Raw genomic sequence first — 19,473 nt, 5'->3', positions numbered from 1 at the left:
CAGAACTAGTCTAGACTGAAGAGAGACAAAGAGACATGACAACTAAATGCAGTGCATGATTCTAGACTGGCATTTAGCTATAAAGAATATAATCGGGGCAAATGGAGAAAATGGAATGGCGCCTGAAGATTAGATGGTAGTAACATCAATATTAATTTCCTGATTTTGATTGTTGGATCATGATTATGAAGAAGAATGTCCTTGTTATAAATAAATACATGCTCAAGTATCGGCCATGAAGCATCAGATTGACAACTTACTCCCAAATGACTCAGAATAAAGAGGTTCCTTTACTGTAATTCCACTATATCTATAGTGTTTGAACTTTGTTTTATTGATGAAAAAGTCACTCTGGCCACTCCATAGAGACCAGATTGTAGGCAGGGCAAGAATGAATTCTGGGAGGCCTGTTACGAAGCTATGGCCAAAATTTATATGAGAGAGAATATCATGTGTGCTATGATGACTATGGTGGAAAGACAAGCACATGGTTTCAGGGTATCTTTCATAGATAGAGTTTGCAGGACTTGGTGATAGATTGGATGTGAAATATACTGGAAGAGAGGAATCGAGAGTAACTGCTTGATTTTTGACTTCAGCAACTAGCTGGATGGTCGTGCTGTTTCCTGGGATGGGGAAGGCTGAGGGCAGAGCAACTCTGAGAGGTTAGAAATCAAGATCTGTGCCTTTGCTGTGTTAAGTTTGAGCAGCCCATTAGACATCTCCATGAAGACAAATTATTAGAAATTATTAGAAATGAAAAGACAAATTATTATAAAATTAGAAAATCTTAGCCCAAGATTTCTGCTGTTGTTCGACAAATAGTCTCCTGTTAACAGTTTTGATAATGAGAGAAAAAAGTGGAAGGCATTCTGGAAAATAATAACTTGAATGAGTGCATCCCTATTGCCTTTATCAACTTGAATCCAAATCCATCTGCCCTTTCTGAACAGAGGAGCTGCTGGGTCAGGATATGTATAAGCAAGTCTCAAGCTTTATCTTCTACAAGTACAAGACTTTCCCTGTATGGGCCTAAAGGAGAACCTGTGGTTCCATAGTGCAGAGCCCAGGGAAAAGTATCAAAACACCAAAAATCCTGGAGAGAGAGCTTTTTCATCTGTGGAGATCAGTAGATCCCATGAAGAAAGGGTTAACAGTGGCCTATGTGAATGTCAGTAGGAGGACCTGCTGTTCTTCTGGCCCCCAAGGAACTAGAGGTTGCTGAATAAAAAGGCTGAATTTACTGTCTGAGCTAGGGCATCTCTAGCTTCTGTACCTTCAGAGACAGAAATGCTTGTTCTTGGTGTTTTGCCATATGACTGATAGTTTGCCAGCTAGTATATATACCATATGCCTACAAGGCGAGTGAACTGCGATATTTTCCATTCTTAGATGGCCAGTGTTTCCAAAAGGCAGACCCAAGAATGAATCCTGAACAGATAAAGAATAGTAGCATAACACACATTAAAGGACCCAGTAACTGGGAAGAAGAATAAAACAAAATAGCCAGAACAGGAATTTCCTGGCAAAATGAAACTGCTGGAGACAAGATGATCTCAGGGAAGGGCCATAGGGTATGGAAAGAGTACATAAGGGGAAGTTATTAATACATATAAAGATTCTCCCAAGGGGGAAAAATAACCCCTATGATTTTAGAATTTTTTAATTGATGGACTGAAAGAGAAAGATAATCACTATAGAAACAAAATTAATAGTCCGGATAACAATGGTAACAAAACTGCTCAATGAGAAAAGAACAGTCTTTTTAACAAATGATGCTGAGAAAAATGGATATCCATTTGCAAAAGAATGAAGTTGGACTTTTATGCCATATACAAAAATTAACTCAAAATGGATCAAAGACGTAAGTGTAAGAGCCAAAACTATAGAACTCTTAGAAGAAAACATAGGGGAAAATCTTTATGATACTGGATTTGGCAGTGATTTATTGGCTAGAACACCAAGAAAAAGCATAGGCAACAAAAGGAAATATAATTAAATTGAACTTCACCAAAATTAAAAAGTTTTGTGCATCAAAGGACCCTATTCTAGAAAGCATGAAAAGGCACCCCACAGAATGAGGGGAAATACTTGCAAATCCTGTATCTGATAAGGGATTAATATCCTGAAAACATAAAGAACCACAATTCAGGGGGGCCATCAGGTGAGAAATTGGGGATCAACAGAGGTGAGGCTTAGAACCTCACCCCCCCTGTTTTGAGAGAAATCTTCTGCATCCATGGATGTTTTATTGCCCTTGTCTAGCTTGGATTAACACTTAGTCTACAGGCACACACCTGATCATCTACATTTGCTCTCTTACAGCACTAAACTGTTTTCTACCTTTATCTTGCATCTACCTACCACTTCAGCATTTTATTAAAAATAATAATAATAATAATAAGGGAGAAATGTGGGATTCACATATAAATCAAGTATAAAAATCAAACGAGTATTCATATTTGAACTGATTGTTTATAGTTCATAATGCGTGATCAAAACCGAAAGTTTCTGTGATGACTGCCCTTGTACTGTTCACCATGTAAGAACTTATTCACTATGTAAGAATTTGTTCACCATGTAAGAACTTGTTCGTTATGCTTCAGAAGATTGGAGACTGACGAGAATTAGGCTTGGGGTGGATTAATGATTGTGCATTGAGCATTGAGTCTCCCATACAGAATTTTATTGTTGTTAACAACCATTTGATCAATAAATATGAGAGATGCCCTCTCAAAAAAAAAAAAAAAAGAACCACAATTCAACAACAAAACCAACCCAGTTCAAAAATGCACAGACAACTTAGACATTTCTTATAAGAAGATATACCAACGGCCAGTAAGCACATAAAAAGATGCTCACTGTCATTAGCTATAAGAGAAATACAGATCAAAACCACAATGAGATACCATATCACAACCGTTAAGATTATTGTTTTTTGTTTTTTGTTTTTTTTTTTTATTGAAGGGTAGTTGACACACAGTATTACATTAGTTTCAGGTGTACAACATAATGATTCAACATTTATATACATGATAATTCTAGGTACCAGCTATCACCATACCAAGTTGTTACAATATTTTGACTATATTCCTTATGCTATACATTACGTCCCGGTTACTTATTTATTTTACAATTGGAAGTGCGTGTATATATACATATATATATATTTTTTTTTGTGAGGGCATCTCTCATATTTATTGATCAAATGGTTGTTGACAACAATAAAATTCTCTATAGGGGGGTCAATGTTCAATGCACAATCATTAATCCACCCCAAGCCTAATTTTTGTCAGTCTCCAATCTTTTGAAGCTTAACGAACAAGTTCTTACATGGAGAACAAATTCTTACATAGTGAATAAGTTACATGGTGAACAGTACAAGGGCAGTCATCACAGAAGCTTTCGGTTTTGCTTATGCATTATGAACTATAAACAATCAGTTCAAATATGAATATTCATTTGATTTTTATACTTGATTTATATGTGGATACCACATTTCTCTCTTTATTATTATTCTTTTTAATAAAATGCTGAAGTGGTAGGTAGATACAAGATAAAGGTAGAAAACATAGTTTAGTGTTGTAAGAGAGCAAATGTAGATGATCAGGTGTGTGCCTGTAGACTATGTGTTAATCCAAGCTAGACACGGGCAATAAAACATCCACGTATGCAGAAGATTTCTCTCATAACGGGGGGGGGAGGTTCTAAGCCTCACCTCTGTTGATCCCCATTTTCTCACCTGATGGCCGCCCTGCGACTGTGCCTGTCTTAGGTTGTTCCTCCCTTGAGGAATCTTTCCCATCTCTGGCTAACCAGTCATCTTCCGGGGCCATACAGGGAAATGTAAAGTTGATCAGTGAGAGAGAAGCCTTATTGTTTGAAAAGGTTAGCTTTTTACTTCTTTGCATATTTATGCCCTGTGGCTTCTATGCCCAGTATTTGTCTTGAGGTGTCTTTACCCCTTGGAAGAATTATGATACTCGGTAAATTCGATATATGGCACAAATTCTATTTAAGGGTTGTAATTAGGAAGGAAGAAGAAAAGCTATAGAAGTAGCAGGTGGAAGAAAACCTGGGGAGATTATCTCTTTGACATATCTTCTTGTAGAGTAACTTCAGCATGTATAGTTTTTAAACTACTAAGTAAATTGTGCACACACATTAACATAATAGGAGTACAGTTACGTAACCAAAGCATATCTGTAATTACCAGCCATCTCCAGTGAAACCAAGAAAACCAGTTAGGCACCTTAGGCATTTGTGAAAACTTATCTATGATATGGTGGATATTGTCCAACTGAACTTGAACAGTCTGAGAGAAATCAGACAAATTAAAACAACCCATTCCTGGGGAATGTTCACATCCCTTATGTTCTTTTAACAGTAAATAGTCTGTAGTTGTAAGATTTTGGAGCGCTACAATTTGCACTTCTCCTAATTCTTGGTTGAGTTCCAACAGTATAGATCCAGTCAAATTTGTTGTTTTACTGTATGCACAGGCCAGCTTAGATATCTCCTTCTTCATTCCCATGGCAAGTCCAGGAATTGGTGGGATGAGTGCATCTACTACACCTGTAGCAGTGCGTGGATCTTTGTTGGGGTTTTTTTGATGATCATAAGATTATTGTTTTTAAAAAGCAGGAAATAGTGTTGGCAGAATGTGGAGAAATTGGAACCTGCATGCATTGCTGATGGGAACAAAATGGTGTAACCACTGTGGAAAACAGTTTGATGGTTTCTCAAAAAGTTATATATAGAATTGCAATAAGATCACCAGTTCCACTCGCAGAAAGCAGGGACTCACATACTTTTGCACCAATGTTCATAGCAGTGTTTTTCACAGTAGACAAAGGATGGAAAACAACCCAAATGTCCATCAGCAGATGAACGAACAAAATGTAGTATATTGTTGCTCGTAATTGGTCTGTTAGGATTTGTTTCATCCTGGGTCAGCCTTGGAAGGTTGTATTTTTTTAGAAAGTTGTCCATTTCTTCTAGGTTATCCAGTTTATTAGCATATAATTTTTCATAGTATTCTCTAATAATTCTTTGTATTTCTGTGGTGTCCATAGTGATTTTTCCTTTCTCATTTCTGATTCTGTTTTATGTGTGTAGACTCTTTTTTTCTTGATAAATCTGGCTAGGGGTTTATCTATTTTGTTTTTTTTATCGAAGAACCAGCTCCTGCTTTCATTGATTCTATTTTATTCTTCTCAATTATATTTATTTCTGCTCTACTCTTTATTATATCCCTCCTTCTACTGACTTTGGGCCTCATTTGTTCTTCTTTGTCTAGTTTCATTAATTGTGAGTTTAGAGTGTTCTTATGGGATTATTCTTCTTTTCTGAGGTAGGCCCAAATTGCAATATACTTCCCTCTTAGCACGGCCTTCACTGTCCCATAGATTCTGCAGTGTTGAATTATTGTTGTCATTTGTCTCTATATATTGCTCGATCTCTGTTTTTATTTGGTCATTGATCCATTGATTATTTAGGAGCATGTTGTTAAGCCTCCAAGTGAGCATGTTTATGATTTTAATTTTGAAATCTTTCAGGAAGATTGATGAGTTCAGTTTCACTTGGCCCTCTTTCTGGTGTTTGTGGGATTTGGGGTCGAACCAGGTTCCTTTGACATTTTGTATTTGTATGTGGCGCCCTCTAGTGCCCAGAAGCTCTACTGTCTGGAGCTGCTCAGCCCCTGGAGGATTTTGGGGATCGCAGTGGGGTGGCACTTGTGCCTTTCAGGAGGAGAGAGCTCTTTCCTGCTTCCCAGCTCCAGTACCTTGTCTCCACTGCCAGGGCCAGTGCACTGAGCACACAGGGAGAAGCGTCTATGCTTTGCACTTGTAGCTGACATAGGCAGGGCCTCCCTCTGACTTGCCTGGCTCAATGGCGAGTGTAGCCAGTTTTCGAGCCAGTGCCAGGCAGGAGGAAGGCGCAACAGGCTGTGTATCATGGTGGAGCGCCTCAGAGCTGCCTAGCCAGCCAAGGGGGATGGAGTGCCTGAAGCTCCTGAAAGTTCCCAACCTGCTTGGCAGAGTGCACCCAGAAAATTTTGTCCACCTGTCCTTTCTCCTGAGCAGCAAGCTCTGTGCCATCCTTACCCCTTTAGCAACCCTCTTGCTATCAGGAGGTCTCTGAGACTGTCCACCTTTCTTTTGTCCCAGAGCAGCCATATGTGGATCTGTTTTCCACAAGTGGCTGGAATCTCAGTCTCGCCAAGTATTCCACATGTCTTAGCTTTCCAACCCCACTAATCTCCAGTGCACCATGTAATGTAGGTTTGTGCTCCCAGAGCAGATCTCCAGGGCTGGGTGTTCAGCAGTCCTAGGCCTCCACCTCCTCCCCGCTCCATTTCTCTTCCTCCTGCTGGTGAATTGGGGTGGGGGAAGGGCTTGGGTCCCACTGGGCCATGGCTTTGGTACATTACCCTGTTCCGTGAGGTCTGTTCTTTTCTCCAGATGTATACAGTCTGGCTCAGCCTTTTTTCCTGTTGTTCCTTCAGGATTAGTTGTATTAACTATATTTTCATATTATATGTGGGTTTGGGTGGAGGTTTCTGTCTCACCTCTCACAACGCCATCTTTAATCCTCCCATGTCTGCTTAATGCTTCTTTCAAAATGTAGTATATCAATACAATGAAATGTCATACAGCCATAGAGATGAATGAAAGTCTGGTAACATGCACAATGTGGATGAGCCTTGAAAATATTATGCTAAGTACAATAAACCAGGCACAAAGGGACAAATACTGTATTATTCCACTGATACAAGTACCTAGAATAGGCAAATACATAAGAGATGGAAAGTAGAATAGAGGTTATCAGGGTGGGGGAGGGAGGAATGGAAAGTTATTATTTAATGAATGCAGAGTTTGGGATGATGAAAAAGTTCTGAAAATAGTGGTGATAGTTACATAACTTTGTGAATGTTCTTAATGCCATTGGATTGTATCCTTAAAAATTGCTAAAATGGCAAATTTTATATATATTTATCATAGTAAGAAAAATAAAAGGTTAAATTTTTGTTGCTACAGTTTTATTTTTTAAGTATCTAGGAATGGATCAAGCAGTTTTTATGTAAGACCTTTACATAAAAGCTTTATTGAATGACATTAGACAATTTCCAAATAAATGGAAATATACTATGTTCATAAGGTTCAGAATTATAAAGATGCCGATTCTTTTAAATTAACCTATATAGTTGATGCCTTTCCAATCAAAATCTCAATAGTTATGCAGCTGAGAAGCTGACTTTAAATTTCATATGGGAGATCAAAGGGCCTATGAACAGCAAACACAGTTTTGTTTTTTTAAGACAATTATTTTTAAAAACCCAGTCTACTGTGGAAAACAAAGAGCCCAGAAATAGATTCACATCTATAGGAAGCTTAAGGCAGAGGAGGCATTAAAAATCTTGGTAAAAACTGAATTAATCAGTAAATGGTGCTGGGACTAGTCATCGTCCATGGGACCAACAGTATGATTAGATTACTGTTCCCTCTTTCAGATGGATTAAAGATCTAGATGTAAGAAGGAAAACTTAAGAACATTATTACTTTAAGGTATGGAAGGATTTCTTTTTAAACTAGACACAAAAAATATAAAGGAAAATACAGTAAATATTACTACATTAAAAAAATTTAAACTATCAACATGCTTTGTTTATAATAAAGGGAAAAGGCAAATTATAGATTGAGAAAATTGGACAGATCTAGTCAATGAAAAATAAGAACATAGGGGAATTAAATAATTTCTGTCAGTTTAGAGGTCAGAATAATAGTTAAAAAAAAGAAAGAAAAACAGAAAGAATAGAAGTAACTCCTAGTGGGAGTAAGGGTACCAACTGGGAGGGGCAGAAAAAGGTTTTTTGGAGTGCTGTGTATGTGCTACAGCTTGTTCTCAATGGCAGAATTTCATTAAATTGTTCTCTTAGGATTTGTACATTGTACCATGTGAAAGTTAAACTCAATCAAAAGATTATTAGTAAACAATAAGCCTTATTTAATTAATATTTGTACAATAGAGAATTTTAGTCTCTTAAAAGATGATTTACATATTTTTCATATCTTCATTGAACATTTTCAAAAAATAAATCGTATATTTGTCCACAAATAAAGCCTTAACAAATGCAAAAAGTAAAAGATACACTAACCAAATTCTTTGTGATAACCCAACAAAATTTTTAATAAGTAATACTGATAACAAAAAATACTGGCTACTTGGAAAGTATGAAAAACTTTCCTTAATAACCCTTTGATAAAAAAAAATTCAAAATCCTTACTAGTGAATAGGGAAGCATTTCACTCCAAAATATACTGAAACTACTGAACTCAGAAAAATATTTTGTCTGAAATGCATTTATTATTGAAGAAAAGCTAAAATAAAGGAACTTAATACTTATTGTTAGAAATTTTAAAAAAGAAAAGACATTTGAATATAGGGCATAAAGCTGAAATTCATGAAGTGGATTTAAAAATAAATCTAAAAGCTGGTACTTGTAAAATATAAAAACAAATCCCTTACCAGCCTGGGTAGAGAACAAAAATTTAGGTATCAAGAATGAGAAAAGAGCCAACCAGAGATGTGGGAGAGGTCTTAAAAAAAAAAGACACCATACATACAACCTATGATAACTTGGAACAGCTGATTCCCCCGCACACTCCAAATGTTTTTGAAATAACCAGAGAATTTGGAGAATTCCTTAAAACTTAAGTAATTACCCCAGAACCTAAAAAGACAGATTTGATCATACGAAATTTGATTTTAATGTGGAGAAATTTGCCATATTTTGTCAATAAATGGTGATATGTACTTAAAGCCCATGACTGATAAAGGATTAGTAGCTCCAGTAAACAAAGGTCTTGTTACCTTCTGAGAGAAAGAGAACCCAATAGAAAAATGACCAAAGGATATGAACAGGCAAATCATATGAAATCACCGCCAGCCCCTCCCCCTCCATAGAAATGCAAAACTAAAATAACTAAGATATCACCTTTACACCATTAGAGTGGCAGGAAGTTAAAAGAATAACAACAGGTGGGCTGGTAGAGATGTTGAAAATACTTGCATACATTAAACATGTGCTTTTTTACCGTACTATAGTAATATCTATTATACCATAATTTAAAATGTTTTATCTTTCAGACTAAAAGATAATACTCTTGGGACTCTTTCTTTTAGAAATAAAACACAAGTGCATTGGGATATATATACACAGAAATGTTTATTGCAACATTATTTATAGTAGACAAAATAACCAAATTGGAAACACATTGAAAGTTTATCAGTAAGGGAATGATTGAGTAAATTTTGGTACATACATACCTGGTCTATTATGCAGCCTTTAAAAATAGAATATTTGTAAATATTAAAAAATATGCATCCTATTCCTGTTGGCTTTCAGGATTTTCATAATTTTATGTTGAGTTAGAAAAGCTAGATACAGGGAAGTGTATATATACTATAACCCTCTTGTAGAATAAACAATGCCCTAAACTTTGACTCTACTATGTGTGCATATGTGGTTGTATATTATTCTGTGTACATGAAAGAATATTTACCAGGTTGTTAATGTTAATTACCTTGAAAAAAGAAGAACAAGTTATCCTCTACCCCACCAAAAAAGGAGTATTTTTTTATGATGTCCATGTTGAAACAGCATGATTAAACAGTCCCAGTTATATAAAATTGTATGTGCTTATGGGGTATATGTGCATAAAGATACAAATGAAAGTAGGACCACTAACTTCACAAGACCAGGGGAATATTCACACTGCAGTCTGTCTAAATGGTGCTCCCTGAAATTGTGCACTGTGGCAGCCCTGTATGAAAGGATGGTCACTGAAGACTGGCAGTGTTGTCTCAGGGTGTTATTTGTATAACCATAAAAATAAAGATCTTTTTACAGTAGTGAATAGGAAATACATGTTTTTCCCTTGGTAACATTGTACCATTAGTGACAACCAATGTACTAAACCAAAAAGAACACTGGATCAAGATGCAGGAAATCTGAGTTTTGAGTTGGACCTAAGTAGTCTGATCTTTCTGAGCCTCACATTTCTCTTCAGGTAAGTGGAGATCTTACTATTAGCTGTGTCTGTCTCTCTCAGAGCTGTTGGAATGATTAAATGAGATAATAGGTATAAAAAACACTTTTGAATTAATTAGACATTTAAACACAGGGATAATTATTTCGTGAACTAGAAAGCGAGGATCTTAGAATACGATTTGTGAGTAACTCACCTGCCAGTATCTTGTTCATAATATTTGTTGAAAGATTGAATCCCTGTGGACTAGTTATTTATATGTAAAATGACTGAGTTTTTTCCCCAAGGTTATATATTGGAAGTGCTTTGCTAATAAATATTACAGAGTCATCCTTGTAATGTCTTCCTGCTACTTAGACGTATGAAACTTGGAAAACAACTCTTGGGTATTTTGTTACCAGATTGATGAGGTCCTGAGACAGGAAGACAAAGCTGAAGCTATGTCTGGCCACATCGATCAGTTTCTGATAGCCACATTCATGCAGCTAAGACTCATCTACAACACACACATGGCAGATGAGAAATTGGAGAAGGATGAGATCATCAAGTTGTATAGCTGTATCATTGGCAACATGATTTCGGTAAGGCTACCCTATGGCCATGATCTTCCCTTGGGTCTCTCCTCCTGCCCAGCTCTAAAGCCTGAGGCAGTGCAGATGTTGCAGTGAGTCTTGTGTCACTGACAGAATTTGCACATAAGCTACTGACTGCTTTCCTGGGGTGTTGGGTGACACTCCAGCTTATGTTATTGTTAGGGCATGAGAAGCAGAATGCTCACAACATACTACCTGGAATTTTGCTTTCTGCCAATTTCTTCCATCAGGCAAATGGTTGCATTTTCACACATAACTGCTCATGCTACAAATACTTTTATAACAGGAAGGAAGCACACCAGTTAATTTTTCCTGTTACTGGAAGTTTGGGGGAGTCTGGTGAATTTTTTCCCCTAATATTCTGAATTTTTAAAAATAAAATTCTTTACTAGAATGTGCCACCTGTATTTCTCATTTCTCTTCCTTGCTCTCTATATTGAGTTCTAACAATTGTGACTGGATAGCTGTTTCAGATAGAGAGCCGAGCCCGGGAGGCCTCCACCGGAGTACTGAAAGACCTGATGCATGGCCTCATCACCTTGATGCTGGATTCTCGGATTGAAGATCTGGAGGAAGGACAACAGGTGATCCGCTCTGTGAACCTCTTGGTGGTGAAGGTTCTGGAGAAGTCAGACCAGACCAACATCCTGAGGTATATATGCACTCTCAGCATTAGGGCCCAGAAGAGCCTCTGTTTTACTACCCATAGAAACCAGAAGTCACTAGATCAGTTGTAACTCTAGGTTTGCCTAATAAGTTGACTTATTATTCTTCTCTTCCTCATGAACCAAAAGGTATTCCAACCTGAGACAATAGCTAAAACTAGTAACAACTCAGTAAGCCAGCCAATATCATAATTTCTCTAAAATAGGACAGTAGAGTTTGTGGGCTACCTTCTCTTTCAAGTACATTTCTTTCTCAGCTACCAGTGACAGTGAAGATAGAGTGACAAGCTTTACCATTTACCAAGTGGTAACATAACAGAGCTTAAATGATTGATATTTATTTTGTTAATAACTGCATGTCAAGTAATCAAAGACAATTCCTGATCCATGAGTTCTCAATTTATTACATGGATAGATAATATTTACACCTGGACAGCTTCAATTACTGATTTGAATCGGAGTGCATGTTGGAAACTTATTAATGCTCATGTGTTGTGTTTCTTTCTCTAGTGCCCTACTTGTTTTGCTCCAAGACAGCCTGCTAGCAACAGCCAGTTCTCCGAAATTCTCAGAGCTTGTTATGAAGGTGAAGTTGAAACAGGATCTCGTTTATTTCAAAGATGCAATACTTTGTTAAAGTATGGGAACAGAGGAGTTAGAAATAAGACTTAGACTCAAATCAACTAAGGCATACCTGAAAAATGTAGTTGGTCTCCAGTTGACAATTCCTGGCCTCAAATAGTGAAAAGAGAGCTACTGTGTAAATATCTCATTCATTTTCCTGGAACCAAAATGCAAGAAGTTTGATGAGATAAATTTCATTTCTTTTTGGGAAAAAGGTATTTATAGCCCTATAATATTTTGGTCTCTTTGATGGAAGATTCCAAATGGACATATCTATAACATTGTGATACTGTTATTACAAGTAGTAGTGTAAAATATTTTTCTCCTTGGGTTAGATTTAGTTAAGCAATAGGAACTACTCATTGGGTGCCAAGCAAATCCAAGACAGAATCTGCCTGTGTTCTCATCAGTTAAGGCCTCTATCCCTGGGGAGTGGAGATGATTAGGTGGGTGATTCATCACACAGTGACATGGTTGAAATGAGTAAAATTATGCATGTTTTAGATAAACTTGAAAGCTATGATAGTGTGCCACATTTATATCCCTTGGCCGTCTTTTAGAAGTGATCCCAGGGCTTAAGGAAGATGCGTGGTGACAGAAGTTATCCTCATTCTTCAGTCACGCCTAACTTCTTTTCTTTCTTCAACAGTGTCTCTGGAGAATGGTTCGACTGTTGCCTGATACCATCAACAGCATTAATCTGGACAGAATTCTTCTGGATATACACATTTTCATGAAGGTCTTCCCCAAAGAGAAACTGAAGCAGTGCAAAAGCGAGTTTCCTGTAAGGACCCTGAAGACGCTGCTGCACACTTTGTGCAGACTGAAAGGGCCCAAGGTGAGCAAGCACGGCAGCTGCTTCCGAGGGAGCTGGGAGACCGTGGCCAAGGCAGCACCACTGCTGGAATGTGCCTATCTCTCCCACAGATCCTAGACCACCTAACAATGATTGACGACAAGAACGAGTCTGAGCTGGAGGCCCACCTCTGCCGGATGATGAAGCACAGCATGGACCAATCTGGTAGCAAATCTGATAAGGAAACAGAAAAGGGAGCATCTCGAATAGTGAGTGTCCTGACTTGAAAGACTGAGGGGAGTGATCTTGTCAGAGGCATAAGCCTGTGTTTCTGAGGGCCTAAAGTGAAGGTTCAGGGATTGGCCTAATCACTCTCCTACTGTGGCACTGTAACCATTTCTACCTTAAGTTTTCAAATATAAACTAGTTATAACCATGGAATTATGGCTTATTGATCTATAAGAAAGGTTTCTGTGTCTGTGCCTAAGTAAAGCTTTGATCACAGCTAAATGCACTGTGACCCCTAATTAAGGAGGAATGGGCCAGGTCCCTCTGATCCAGTTTAGTTGGTGCAGGAGCAACCAGGAAGGCCTGTGCTTTGAGATATTCTCAGTTATTATCCAACCGTGGGTTCCAGTTAATAACTCAAGTCTAGCCAGCCCTTCCTTGTGTCTTTAAACTTTTCAGGATGAAAAATCATCAAAGGCCAAAGTGAATGATTTCTTAGCTGAGATTTTTAAGAAGATTGGCTCTAAAGAGAACACTAAAGAGGTGAGAGGGAAAGGGATGAGCCAGATGGGAATCTGCTTTATGGAGAAAAGTCCCTACCTAACATCCATCCCCACCTCTTCCTTTTTCTTGGTTACCAGGGCCTAGCAGAGTTGTATGAATATAAGAAGAAATATTCAGATGCTGACATTGAGCCATTTCTGAAAAATTCCTCACAGTTCTTCCAGAGCTATGTTGAGAGAGGCCTTCGGGTGATTGAGATGGAGAGGGAGGGCAAAGGCCGTATTTCCACTTCAACAGGTATGCTTTCCTCTGGTAGCTCCAGGAATAAGTACAAAATAGCCCCAGCTCAGGAAACAGAAGTTCTTACTGGTTTAAATTTATACCCATGCACCTCAGTATTTAATGGTCACCAGTGATGTTCACGTTGCTACAGACAGGGATCAACTCTCCTCACTCACCTGACTTGACCCATCATGAGTGTTGACCATAGCAGTGTTCCCTGCCCTTGAAAGTTTCTTCTCTGTGTTCTCTTGGCTTCCTCCTACCTGGCTGGCTGTTCCTTCTTGGCCTCTCCTTGAACTCAAAATGTTGTCATCCCCCAGGGCTCGATCCATACTGTCCCTTTTTTCTTATTCTCAATCCCTTAACTAATCTATCTATAGTCATCGATTTAAATACCATTTACATACCATCAGGGCCCACTTTTGTTTTATGTCCAGCTCAGACCTTCATCCTGATCTTACCTGATATCTTACATGACATCTCCACTTGGGTTTCCAGTAAATACCATAAACTCAGCATGTCAAAAACTGAGCCCCAGATACTCCAACAAAACCTGTTCCATTTGCTTTCCTCTCCATCTCAGTTGATGGCAAATTTGCTCAAACAGCTTTTGAGTCTTCTCTTCTTCTCTGTCAGGAAATCCTTTTGGCTCTACCTGCAAACCATTTGAAGAACCCACCCCCACTTCTCAGCACCTTCACCACTACTATCCTGGTCAGAGTATCATCATCTCTCACCTGGACTGTAGCACTGTTTTCCTACTGATCTGCCTGTTTCCACTCTTGCCTTCCTATATCCATTTCCAGATGTAGTATCAAAACACTGTCAAAACCTTGTTCAAAGGCTCTCCCTTTCACTTATCCAAAGCAGAAGGCCTTACAGAGGTCTATAATGTTCTACATTTTAAGGCCTCCCTGATACCCCTAGAGCCATATGTGCTACTCTCCCCAACTCTCATTCCACTCCAGCCCCACCAGCCCCCTTACTATTCTGGAACATACCAGGAGTTCACCTTCTTAGGGCCTTTGCACAGGCTCTTTCTTATGTGTAGATTGTTCTTTCCCAAGATACCCTTGTAACCAGCTCCCTTTCCTCCAGATTTTCATTCCAACACCAGTATCTCCGTGAGACCTTATTTAAACTTGCAGCCTGCCCTCACCCCCCACCATCACCCTCCAGCACACCACATAATGAAGTACTATTAGGTTAATTATTTGATGTCTGTCCCTGCTAGAATTTAAAGTGCACAAGCCTTTATCTGTTGCTGGCACATAGTAGGCACTCAGTGGGTGTTTGTTGAATGAATGAAAGCTTATCCTGATGAGCCAGTATCTGAGAATTATTGCTTACAATATCTAGAGAGAGAGGGAAGCCTTAGGATTATCAGTTACAGAAAACAGCTGCCAAGAGCCAACTGCAGAAAAGGCCCAACTGCCAGTTCCCTCTTGCCATGTGGCATAGAGCTCTCACATTTGCCCTGCATTTAGTTCTGAGTTCAGTGATGCTTTCCTGCTCTCACATTCTAGAATTTGTTTGCCTGTAAAACGATGTTCCTTTGTGGTTTTCAGATTGCAACCATGTTCTTTCTCACCATGTATCTTGCTAGGGTGTAGCTTCATCTGTGTTCTCTTCAATCATTTCTTTGTTTTTAACCTCTTAAAATTAATCCTCTCCAAGACCTTAGGAGCATTTTTCTGGAGCAAAATGTCTTAATAGCTTGCCACATAGGGACATACCATGGGTAGTATGGCCTCCTTTTCTCATTTCCAAAGCTCTTTCTGGCGATGTCCAACATCTGACCGTCACTTTTGGCCTGAACAACACACTTGCAACATAAATGTGCGACCCCGCTGATTACTGAGTAGTCCCATGCCTTTGAGCGTTCAGCGTCCCTTACTGCTGCTTTTACATTCTTCTTCGTTCATTTTCACCCTGTAAGAGTATTCTCCTCTTTACATTAAGGATTCCTCTTTCTGTAGAGTCACCTGTTTGACTTTTCTGTTTACCACAGGGAGTTTTTCTTCCTAGTACCTTATCTTTTTCCCTTATATATTTTCATTGCTATCAAATTGGGTATTTTAGATGCCCGCATTTTGTGGTGCCTTGCCTTATGAGAAATTAAGGGACTGTGATGGATTTTGGTTTGGTTTGGTTTTGGTTTCCCCCTTTCCTGCCAGAATACTGATCTCAGTGCTGGGGTTACAGATGCTCCAGTTCTTATCCTTTCAGTGTTTGTTCAGCACCTCAGTTTCCCCCTCTTCCTCATGTGTACACCATAGCCTTGAGCTCTCCTTGAGTTCTCCTTGCTGTCCTTTTGAATAAGAGCTTTCCCCTGCATCTCACCTGGTCTAAAACTAGTCTGATTCTTGCAAAGGATTTAGTTCTTTGGTGCTTCAGTTGGGCACTTACCACATACTCAAGAATGGTGTAGGCTCTTTGGATTGTCCAGGTCAGCAGTGGGATTACAGGAATTCAACCCCATGCACAGCTCAGGATACAGCTGGATGGCCCAACATATATTCTATTCAAATTTTGAGGTTTTCACTAAGCTCATCTTATATATTTCAGAGCACCTGTTATCACCAACTCCAGGTGGAACCTTGTGGATGTTTTATTCAAGTACAGTGGCAATATTCAAACCCCAGATTGTTCCCTTTGGTAACAGGTGAACCATGACAATCTAAAGTGGGAGGGTATATGTCTGAATATCCTTTCTACATTTCCTCTCCAGGCATCTCCCCTCAGATGGAGGTCACATGTTTGCCCGCTCCCACAGGCACAGTGTCCTCCATAGGTAACACAAACGGAGAAGAGGTGGGACCATCTGTCTACCTGGAAAGGCTAAAAATCCTCCGACAGCGATGTGGTCTGGACAATACAAAGGTACCCACATGGGTCAGGGAGGGTGGTGACAAGCAGGTCAGAATGGGCTGGCCCAACAAAGCAGCCTGGGCGTGGTATGTGCTGTTCCAGAATGCCTCTTAGTCTGCTTAGAGAATGTCTCTTCTTCTCTCAACAGCAAGATGACCGACCTCTGCTGACCTCTGTGCTCGCCAAGCCAGCAGTTCCTACTGTTGCCTCTTCCACAGACATGCTGCACAGCAAACTCTCTCAGCTCCGCGAGTCCAGGGAGCAGCACCAGCATTCAGACCTGGATTCTAATCAGACTCACTCTTCAGAAGCTGTCACAACATCCTCCTCCTCCACAGCTAACATTGATGACTTGAAAAAAAGACTAGAGAGAATAAAGAGCAGTCGCAAATGAAGCTGCTCCGCCCCCTGGCACACTGCAGTTTTAGTTGACTAAACTAGAAGTCCTCCTAGTTTAAAGTGGCCTTAGCAGGCCTAGTGTACACAAACTGGTTGTATGTATCATACTGTGGATCCGGGGGAGGCGTCACTGTGGCACAAGTGTTTGTACATACTACACTTCTCTCCGTCAGCACCCCGCCTAGAAGACTGTCTGTGTATTAGTTTAGTGTACAGACTTGTAAACAGCTGCCCTCCTCTCAGCTCAGACTAGTTTCCATATCCTTTACTTTTATTTTTAATTGCTCATTTGTAAAGTTGTCCTAATCTTTCCTAGCTCTTAACTATTAGAAACTCTTTAATAGTTTTCCTTTGAGTTTGTGAGCTCTTCTCCCTGTAGCCCTGAAGGGTCACTGTATTCTGTATGAATGCATGGCATGATAAACTAATTTAAGACTCTTTTATAAATAAAGTTTGCATTAACTATAATATGTCTGTCTCCTAAGATGCTCTGGCGGGGAGTGCTAGGCAGCTCTTCCTGTCACCTGTCCTTGGGACCAGTCATTTGGAGACATGTTAATGATTACTGCTTGAGGAACGCCACCTTTCCTCAGCACAGACTTGGCGCTTTACCCCTTTGGAATAGGAGGAACTCCCTTCCCTGCTTTCCACATGCAACTCCTAGGGAGGCAAAGAAATCTCATTCTTCCCTGTTTTCAGGTTTTGGTCATGACGCCCCTCCCATCATTGCTGTGGTTCCAGGGAGCTCTTAGGCTTCCTGCCATGTTGCTGCCCAAATGCATGTGACATTGTGCCCAGGGATTGACTGGGCTATAGTGGTTCTCACACTGCGACTAAATTCGGGGTCATTTTGACTAAAGGAGTATGGGAGAGTTTAGGAACTTCCTGTCTGATTCTGGAGTCTCTTTGAATTTACATTAACAGTTGCTTCACATTCAGAAAGTTTACTGAGGAGTCAGATCTGGAGTAAATCCTCAGAACCTCCCTCCACAGTCAGAAAAACTCTTTGGTACTAAGAGGTTCTGGATTCAGATGGGAGACTTTGGAGGCAATCACTAAGTTCAAAGGAACTTTTCTAGACTACCTTTTATTCAACTGATGTCCAAGAAATGAAAGGTTGATGGAAAATGAATCTGTTGTTGATTCCAGTCATGATTTTCAAGTGGCTCCTATGCTGCCTGAAAGTAAACTTGCCCTCTCCCTTATGATAGGAACATGAGAGTAGGCCTCCATTGAAGGGAAGATGGAGGAGTTCACTGCTACAGCAGAACATTTAGAAAGAATGGCTGTGCTTGAGTCTGGAATTAGCACAGCTCATTTGGAAAAACCAAAGTGTCCAGAGCGCAGAGTGCTGGCAGCTGTGTTGGAGGGAACCAGTCTTGTGGGACAGTGTGTTCTTGTTGAAAAAGCAGAGTTGAGGTAGTACAATTCCCCCTATTCTGGGTAAAGCCCTGGGCTGCCAAGATCCTGCAAGCTCACTGAATTTCCAGTGTTTATCCTGCTTTCTGATTGAACAGAACCAAAGAATAGGCAAGGAACTCGGTCCTAATTCCATGATGTACTGAAAAATGGGAAGGGGAAAAAAGTGAGAGGCCAATGGGGGTAAAGGTACCTACCTTAGGTCCCTTCCTTCTTACAACCATTAAGTTTAAAACTCAGTTGAAGATCCTAGGTCAAGAATCACAACCATGAGTTGTCTGTGCTCCACTGCCCCACCCAGGACCCAAGGCAGACATTCGGGCTCCACTCATACCCTGGGAGCTCAGCCCTCGGGTAGTTACCAACTGACAGCATTTCACACCATGGAAACTCACCTTGGTGCCTGTTGTAGGCTGTAGTGCCTCGTTTCCCCCAAGCCACAGTACATCTAACAGAAGAGCAATATGCCATGGTACAGCTAGAAATGGAGTTATGTGGAAAGGCAACAATGGGTCAAAGCCATGCTCCATCCCATACCAGTGACCTCTGCTGACTGACCTTGAAGAACATGCTGTGAAAGAGCTTTACCAAGTTCTCTTCTCACCTTCCCACTTATCCAAACCCTTATAATCCACTTACACACCTTCAAGGTCCCATTTCCTGGAAAGTCAAATTGCTCCAATCTGGTAACTGCTATGTGAGTAGAAATTCCAGGAAGCAACAATCCTACCAACGTGCTGTTTGCAGGAGTGGGAGGAGGGAAGTGGGAAGTGGCAGAGGGACTTCACGGTGCCAGACGGCAGCAGTGGTTTCTGAGAGCTTCCAGGTACTACACATTTCACCGTGCGCACAGGTAAGTAATGTCACTATACACATCTTCCATACAAGGAAACAGCTCATGGAGGTCAAGTGACTTACCCCTTTTAAGGTTGGACCCTCAATATGAACCCAGGCAGTATGACACGGGCCCATAGTCCTAACACTACATCCCACAATGCTCTCAGATGAAGGCATTGAAATACTGAGATCTTTTTGGGCAA

At 39.9% G+C, this 19,473-nt stretch overlaps 1 protein-coding gene across 3 annotated transcripts in view; it reads left to right on the top strand.

Moving 5' to 3' along the window:
- CKAP5 (cytoskeleton associated protein 5) overlaps positions 1–17,482 on the top strand; it is a 139,101-nt gene extending 121,619 nt beyond the window's left edge. For all 3 annotated transcript variants that reach the window (XM_057507626.1, XM_057507625.1, XM_057507627.1), the window contains exons 36-44: positions 10,454–10,633; positions 11,110–11,297; positions 11,821–11,896; positions 12,584–12,772; positions 12,862–12,999; positions 13,418–13,501; positions 13,600–13,759; positions 16,476–16,627; positions 16,764–17,482. In XM_057507626.1, coding sequence (XP_057363609.1) covers positions 10,454–10,633; positions 11,110–11,297; positions 11,821–11,896; positions 12,584–12,772; positions 12,862–12,999; positions 13,418–13,501; positions 13,600–13,759; positions 16,476–16,627; positions 16,764–17,009 — 1,413 coding nt within the window. In that variant the 3' untranslated portion in view covers positions 17,010–17,482. The remainder of the gene's footprint in view (positions 1–10,453; positions 10,634–11,109; positions 11,298–11,820; positions 11,897–12,583; positions 12,773–12,861; positions 13,000–13,417; positions 13,502–13,599; positions 13,760–16,475; positions 16,628–16,763) is intronic.
- The last annotated feature ends 1,991 nt before the right edge of the window (positions 17,483–19,473 follow it).

This window comes from Manis pentadactyla, chromosome 9 (genome assembly GCF_030020395.1).
Source record: "Manis pentadactyla isolate mManPen7 chromosome 9, mManPen7.hap1, whole genome shotgun sequence".
NCBI classification, from domain to species: Eukaryota; Metazoa; Chordata; class Mammalia; order Pholidota; family Manidae; genus Manis; species Manis pentadactyla.
Note: the sequence above shows the minus strand (reverse complement) of the source record. Positions and strands in the feature narration are given on the sequence as shown.